Here is a 7,964-nt window from a genome sequence, read left to right as displayed (position 1 = left end):
AGTGGACACAAACAAGATTTAAAGATATGACCTCATTGCAACTTGTGCTCATTTGTAGCGTGTTCAATTACACACCTTTGCATGGGGAATTCTACTGCATATTTCACTACCAACAACTGTTCCGAAGAAAAGGGAATTACGACGAGGGCTTCGGACGCGCTCAGCACAAAAACCGATGGCTTTTAAAGATCTCGCAACCAGAGGCTTAGATCGTCTAGGGTGGCGTGAGTAATGAATGTCCTCTTCACGCTGACACATCATGGATTTATCATTTATCATCCACTTTCTTGTCTTGTTCCTCTCAGTGGATGTGACGATGACGACAGGTGACAATCTTCAACCTGTGGTGGAGGCACCATTAAACCAAAAAAAATGTAATAGAAATTTCTATGGTATATTTGACATTTTCTGCATTTCGTAATATTTTACTTTGATTTTCCTTTTTTTTTAAGGTAATTTTACTGTCCAAAGTGCATATGTCATAAAGTGCATAAGTGCAATGTAGGGAGCATATGATTTAACAGGAAACCAAAAAAAATACCCCCCCCCCCCCCCAAAAAAAAAGGAAAAATCAGCAGTAATTTTACAAGAATAATTTGGGAATATTTAAAGAAAAAGTTGTCATTTTACCAGAATAAAGTTGTAATATTATGAGGAAAAATAATGTCATTTTTGTAGCATCAAGTTGAAATATAGCAGAAAAACTACACGTGTTGCTTTACAAAATATCAAAGTGGCAAAGTTGCATCCTTTCGTGTTTCACTATGTGACCCTCGCTGGGGAAACACGTGGACACCCCGGATGTACAGGTATGCTTACAAATGATAGGAATGCATTGTTTGAGGGTGGAAGGGAGTGTCATAAATCAGAAAGATGTACATCCCATATATTGTACTAGCATTGCTGCCAGGTTAAGAAAAAAACGTATACAAAATATAATAAGTATATATTTATTACTGTTTTGCCATCCAATAAAAAAGCATGCATTCAAGATTTATTTTTGTTTTGTTTGCTTTTATTCAAAGGCACTCATTGAGTGGAGAGAATCTGCACATGCGTGCTTTTATTGCACCGTTCTACTTAAACAAAACCAATAGTGACAGCAGTGCAGAGCAAAAGTACACATAAGAACAACACATTTCTGTTGTGAAAAGTCCAAAGAAAGAGAAATCTTGAGAATCGTGAACAAAATGTGGTTTCTGTGGTAGCTTGTTGACAAGCTACTGTTGCCATGGTGACAGAGCATCTCAGCTAGAACGCTGTTCTTTCTTCATCCTTCTCAGGTACAATGCTTCCATTGACAGGTTTACTGCAAATAAAACCAAGACTATTAATGCTCATACCCATCACGATGTACAGTATCTTGATGAGCGGAGCCGGATGACTATACTTGAGCTCTGCGTGGTCCTGAAGCTCCGCGTTGCGTGTCTCTGGCAGCAGCAGACACAGGAGTGCAGCACTGGCAGGTACCACTCCGTATACGGACATGGGGATGGCGTCATGGTAGACGTGTAGGAGTTTTATTAGCGGAGCCAGGATGCCTCCGACGCGAGCGCACATGGAGTTCAGGCCGACGCCGTTCTGCCTGGCGACACACGCAGTCGAGCAAACAGCGTTGCGTTCTGCAAAATTACTACAATTTCTGGACAAAAAATACTAACATGAAGGTCACCCACCTTACCTTAGCGTGGTGGGGTACAGTTCTGCTGTGTAAACGTAGACGATGGAGAAGCAGCCGGTGGCTGCAAATTTCCCGATGATGGCGATGACGGTCACCACCACAGGAAGCTCTGAAAACAACATTGAAGGTCAATCACGACAAACTGGAGCACTGAATCGCATTTTGGTCTGTTAATAAACATATAAAAACAGGCAGTAAACAAATAGTGACCAGCTGAGGGCGCTACCACTAAATGCAGTATTTGTTTAACGCTCAAAAATACTTTTTTGTCTGATCTACTATTTACTTTTACTTTGTATAAAAAGCAAGTATACAAAGTAAGTCAGAAAAACATGAATGGGAGGGTTTTTTGTGCAGAAAACGATGGAAAGTAGTTTTTATTTATTGCATTTTTTAAAAGTTCTGTTGTTTCTTTGTCTTTATGTGAAAAACATTTCAGAGGTTTAAAATATTTTCATTTAAAAAAAACTTACAAAAGCACATCTCTCTAGCTAACAAAGCTAAAATAAATCTTAGAATTCTGTTATTTTTTCTGTTTACCACGAATAAATAATAAAAACTCACAAGACGCATATACTGTATCTTAAATCATAAAAAAAGAAGTTCAAAAATAAATCTTGGAATTATCTCTTTTTTTGCGGGGGCCAAGCCATAAAACAGTTTTTTTTCTCTGATTATCTGGAAAACATTTTAAATATTTTAGAGATTTAAAAAAAATAAAAATAATAAACTCACAAAAGCACATACAGTATTTCATATCATTTCTTTTTAAAGCTAACATTTTTTTTCTGTTTACCAAAAAATAATAATAAAAATAGTGAACTCACAAATAGCAACTACTGTATCTGACGTCACAAAAAAAGTTATATTTTTCTGTTTATTCAGAAAACGTTCAAGATTTTTTACAATAATAAATAACAACTCACAAGACACATACAAAAATAGCTTAAAAAAAGATTCTGTCATTTTTTTTAATCCGGACAAAACATTTAAAATGTTGGTTTTGTTGTTTTTCTTATAGAAATAATAAACTTGAAAGAAGTTGAAGGTTTTTTTCTTGAATCTGAATTTGAACAATTCCTAAGGTTTTTGTTCTAGATGAGTAGAGGTCAAAAATAATTCTGTATTCTGAAGTTTTAGGGGTTTTTTAATAATCATTATAACAAATTCACAAAAGCACATATCTCCTATCTTTAAAAAAAAACAACAACAACTAAAAAGTAGCAACTACTGTATCTTACATCACAAAAAGAAGCTAAAATAATCTTAAAATTCTGTTATTTTTTTATTTCAATCCATGAAACATTTAATAAGTTTTAAAAAATAAAATAAAACTAATACACTCACAAGAAGCATATATTTCACATCATTTTAAAAAAGCTTTACAAATATATTTTTTATCCCGAAAACATTTAAGAAGTTGCTTTTGTTGTTGCTTTTTTTAAAATAGAAACAATAAAGTTGCATGAAGCATATATTGTGAGGGATTTTTTTTGTTTTTATCTGAACAATTTCTAAGGATTTGTGGTTGTTTTAGACGAGTACGTACAAACATCAATCAGCCGATGGTAGGCGCTTTCACAGAAAATGTTGAGATGAATAGTAGCTGTGTAAAAGTAGTGAGTTTATGATTCCTTTATGACAGTGTATTGTGTATCGTGTGTGTGTGTGTGTGCGTGTGTGAGACCTTTGGGCACAGCGATGATGGTGAGGCAGGCAGCCCCTCCAAACATCAACAAGATGGCCTCACACGGTCGCCGCCCAAAGCGCTGGATGAGCGGCAAGGAGCCCAGACGGGCGGGAATCTCCACCAGGCCGAAGATGAACTGCGTGAGGTAGATGTCCACACCAAAGTTGCCCACGTTGAGGCTCAGGCCGTAGTACATCAGGCTAGTTCCGAACCTGACACATACTGAATCAGCTCAGAAGCATTCATTGAGCTAGAATGTTCTTATTGAAGTGTTACACACTGTAAATCCATGTTAAATAGCATTCATTGAGCTAGAATGCTCTTATTGAAGTGTTATATACTGTAAATCCATATTAAATAGCATTCATTGAGCTAGAATGTTCTTATTGAAGTGTTACATACTGTAAATCCATGTTAAATAGCATTCATTGAGCTAGAATGCTCTTATTGAAGTGTTACATACTGTAAATCCATATTAAATAGCATTCATTGAGCTAGAATGCTCTTATTGAAGTGTTACATACTGTAAATCCATATTAGATAGCATTCATTGAGCTAGAATGTTCTCAAGTACTCACCAGATGTAGCTCATGATGAGCGCTCGTTTTCTCAGGTAGGAAATCCTGAAGATGTCCAGCATGCTCCTCCTTATGGGCGTCCCCTCCACTTCCAGCTGATGGACACATTGAATATGTTGTATATTTGAAACATACAACTTTGCCATGAATGTAGTCCAACCTTGTCCAGCAGATCTTGTGACACCTCCCTGCCGTTGACCTTTGCTGCTCTCCTGACTTCCTTCACGGCTGCCTCCTTCCGGCCCTGAGTGATGAGCCAGCGAGCAGATTCCGGAAGAATCCTGGCAATAAAGCACCTTAGGTACAAGGTTTTGTCATGAAGATCTAGCAAAAGGAAATGCTGACCAGTAGAAAACAGCCAGGAGCAGAAGAAGAGGACTGTAAAGGACCAGTTGCAGGACTCTCCAGTCTGGGATGAGATAGGCGATGCCGGACAGCAGCATGAGTCCGATGGCGTAAAAGCTGTGACTGATGATGGTGCAGAAGGCAAACTTGGACGACTCGCACCATTCTCCACCTTCAATACAACACAATAAGAAAGCGAAGAAGAAGACTTACGGGACGTCTGATAGTCTCTCACCGACCGATCACAAAAGCGTTGGCCAGAATTCCCGACAGAGAAAATCCACACAGGAATTTGAGAAGGATGTAAACGTAAACATTTGGAGAGAAAGCAGCAGCGACGCCGAACAAGAAAAGGAGAAGATGCGCCAGCAGGACCACAAAGCGCCGGCCAAACCTACAAGAAGAAGAAGAAGAAGAAGAAAAATGTCCACTTTTTCAATGATTTGACACTTTAAGAATATAGCATGTACTGTATGCATTTGATTGTATGCATTGCTTCAGCATTTTTGTTCATATGAATTGTTTGTGCAACTGTAGAGCAACTGCACTCTGCGGGGGCCTTGAGGGTGTTTGGGGGTGGGAGTTTGCCCAACCAGTCTACATGTTGACTTGGGGGAATCCTGTGGGGTGTACTCTGGGAGAATGTGGTACCGGACCACCTAATTCAGGGGGTTCGCTCCCATCTGAACGAAAAAGGTGTCGGAGTTTGGTTCACATTGCGGGCAATAAGTCGGCCTCGTTTCCAGTGAGGTTTGGACTCTGCCAGGGATGCCCTTTGTCACCGATTCTGTTTATGGCTTTATGGACAGAATTTCAATCGGGGTGTTGAGGGGATCTGGTTTGGTGGCTGCAGGATTTGGTCTTCGTTTTCTTCAACTTCAAGTCCGAGTCCATGGTTCTCACCTGAAAAAGGGTGGAGTGCCAACTCCAGGTCGGGGATGAGACCCTGCCCCAAGTGGAGGAGTTTAAGTACCCCGGGGTCTTGTTCACATGTGAGGGAAGGATGGAACGCGAGATTGACTGGCGGATTGGTGCGGTGTCTGCAGTGATGCCAACTCTGCATCGGTCCATTGTGGTGAAGAGGGAGAAGGCAAAACTCTCAATTTATGGTGGGTCTACGTTCCTACCTCACCTGTGGTCATGAGCGTTGGGTAGTGACCAAAAGGCAACAACCTCAATCCGGTAACTTACAGGGAATCCATGCTGAAGATGGCAGCTGCAGACCTGGGGGGCCCATTGCTGTTGAGACGAGAACAGGGGCTGACCCACCTGGAGGCAAGGAGTCGGGCCAAAGCCCACCGTTGGCAGGATAGCTTCACTCTCGAGGTGTCCCGTCCGCCCCCGATTTTTTTTGCCACAATAAAATCATTTTATAAATAGAATGTTTTGGCTTAAACGATAAAAATAACAACAAACTCTTGGAATTAGGGACATAAAATTGGCCTCAGATATCACCAGATTGCAGGAAATGAGGTCTAATTTTAAAAAAATTTTGGGGGGAAGGCCCCCAGACAACTCGTGGCAGCTTCACCTTGGCAACACCCCTGCTCACCATGCCCTGAGCATCCCACACATCCTGGCGGAGAAGAACATTTCCATGCTGTAGAAACCCTCCAATCCTGGTTCTGTGTGATTCCCAAGATCAAGGATGAAGTTTTTGAAGACGTGGGTGATATCAAGACGGCCGTGATGACGGAGCCGCGGAGGATCCTGGAAGAATCCTTCCAGGAGTGCATGAAGGTGTGGCAGAGGAGGCTGGGGAATTACTTGTAGTTTGGATTTGGAATATCTTTTCTGACACACAGATCTTCCATGAAGAAGGCTCGTACAGTTAATCCATGAATGTGTACTTTTGCATGAACGGATGACTTTAATGAGCTTAAGCAGGGCAGAAATAAGAAACACATCAAACATACAATTGTGTGTTTACTAAACTCTTAACATTGAAAATATTGCAGCGTGAATAGTGAATTGAATTGTTTGATGGAATGTGACCTGTCAGCCATGGATCCCAGCACCAAGGCTCCAAGCAGAAGTCCAGCCATGTAAATGGACTGAGACGCTTCGATCAAAGTGCTTCTGTCACACACCAGGTTGAACTGATGGACGACAAAAGAGTCAAGAATCAAGAACAAGTTAGCATACATGATGGTCGTCGTGACGACAGAGCCCTCTGACCTCAGTGACGATGCTGGAGGCTCCTTGCGGCACCTCAAAGTCGGATCCATTGATGCAGCGCGTGGTGGCGTTGATGCCGTAGGCCTCGATGCTCTCCAGGTCCCAGGGGACGGGCGTGAACATCAGGCAGCTCTGGAAGCTTCCATCCGGGCCGAGCGGGATGGTCAGCTCCTTCTGCCTCTCCAGGGTCAGGTTGGGCCCCGGCTCCAGGATCCAGTCGGTATCGCAGTAGTTGGGGAAGGAGAGGCCCGTGAACACCTGGCCGATGACGTCGAAGGCGATGAAGACGCTGGGGACGCACAAGGCCGCCACCAGACGCTTCTGGAAGACGCCAAACTCGCCGATCTCCTTGAGGACGTGAGTGAAGGTGATCATGTTGGACGCGCCGGATGGACTGGAGGACAACATGCGGCAACATGAGGGCTGCCTTCGTGTCCTCGTTAATGTTTAAGCTGACTGTCAATATGTCACTAAGATGACAAAACACTCCAATAAAGCCTCGCACGCATTGAAAGTATCGCTAGAAAGTCATCTCGCTTTCACTATGCAACAACACGTTTCTTTTCCTTTACAGTCTCAAGGTTGACAAACCCACTGATTGCCAGGAGACAACACCCAGATGTGACCTCATGGCATCGCCCTCTCCATTTCTACTCACTTTCAACAATGAATAGTTCGCAAACTATGTTATTTTTAAAAACATTATTCTTAAAAGTCGGCCAAACCTTTGCGGTCCTTTGTGGACGCTCTCTCCGGGAGACGGCGAGAAGCTTACACGGCCGCCTCGCAGCGGCTGAAGCCCCGGTGGGGGAAAACGTCGAGCACCTTGCAAACACCGAAAAAAATGTGGAGCAGCTGGAAGTTCGGAGCAAATGGCTTCAAGACCACCTTAAAGATCTTGAAAACAGGTCGTGCAGGAACAACCTCAGGATTTTGAACGTCCCTGAGGGGAGTGGGCCGGTCCAGTTTGTCTCGAGCTGCTAATGGAGGGCTTCGACCCCGACGTACCCTACAAGCCCCCGGAGCTCCCTTGCACCAAAAGCGGGAAGCCCAGGTCTTTTGCGGCGTGTTTTCAGCGTTTGAGCGGAAGAGAGGGTACCTCGATGGTCCCGACGACACGAGCTAACGTATGGCGGGGTCGGCCGTCAGCACTGCCGCTGCCAAGAAAGGAGCCTTCCTCAACAAGATCAAACAAGCCCAAAAAGGCTGCTCTTCCCAACACGCCTGCAAGTTTCATACAAGGATGAAACCCTCACTTTTTAGACTCCATGGGACGCATACGCACAAGCGAGTGATGGCCGAAAATGAAATCTACTTGCCTATTTACAGTACGTCAGGACTGTCCAGGGGAACCTCTAAAAAAATACAGTTTATTTCAAGACAAATCTTTGCGTATTTCTTAGGATCAACATTTAAGCTTTTTATAGTTACGTGGTGCCTTTTTGCTCTATTTTTCCACTTCGCTGTTTTTTTTGTTTATGTTATTTCTGCA

General features: G+C 42.8%; 1 protein-coding gene across 1 annotated transcript; it reads right to left on the bottom strand.

Moving 5' to 3' along the window:
* Window positions 1–972: 972 nt before the first annotated feature.
* slc22a13b (solute carrier family 22 member 13b) lies at window positions 973–7,197 on the bottom strand. Its single transcript, XM_054766211.1, has 10 exons — window positions 6,473–7,197; window positions 6,290–6,393; window positions 4,534–4,688; window positions 4,295–4,466; window positions 4,110–4,230; window positions 3,950–4,044; window positions 3,369–3,583; window positions 1,682–1,790; window positions 1,391–1,585; window positions 973–1,309 (listed from the first exon to the last, which is right to left on the bottom strand). Exons 1-10 carry the CDS (start codon window positions 6,878–6,880, stop codon window positions 1,252–1,254), a joined length of 1,632 nt encoding a protein of 543 aa, XP_054622186.1. The 5' UTR covers window positions 6,881–7,197; the 3' UTR covers window positions 973–1,251.
* Window positions 7,198–7,964: the final 767 nt, after the last annotated feature.

Source organism: Dunckerocampus dactyliophorus, chromosome 21 (assembly GCF_027744805.1).
Source record: "Dunckerocampus dactyliophorus isolate RoL2022-P2 chromosome 21, RoL_Ddac_1.1, whole genome shotgun sequence".
NCBI lineage: Eukaryota > Metazoa > Chordata > Actinopteri > Syngnathiformes > Syngnathidae > Dunckerocampus > Dunckerocampus dactyliophorus.
The sequence above is the reverse complement of the archived record's forward strand: the minus strand, read 5'-3'. Positions and strand labels throughout refer to the sequence as shown.

What these genes read in the sequence shown, in the direction of transcription:
- slc22a13b (XM_054766211.1), bottom strand. Translation starts at nt 6,880, where the DNA reads ATGTTGTCCTCCAGTCCATCCGGCGCGTCCAACATGATCACCTTCACT. An exon ending in GGCCAACGCTTTTGTGATCG is followed by an intron (nt 4,467 to 4,533) that starts GTCGGTGAGAGA and finishes GTTGTATTGAAG; the next exon opens with GTGGAGAATGGTGCGAGTCG. An exon ending in CAGGACCACGCAGAGCTCAA is followed by an intron (nt 1,310 to 1,390) that starts GTATAGTCATCC and finishes TTTTATTTGCAG; the next exon opens with TAAACCTGTCAATGGAAGCA.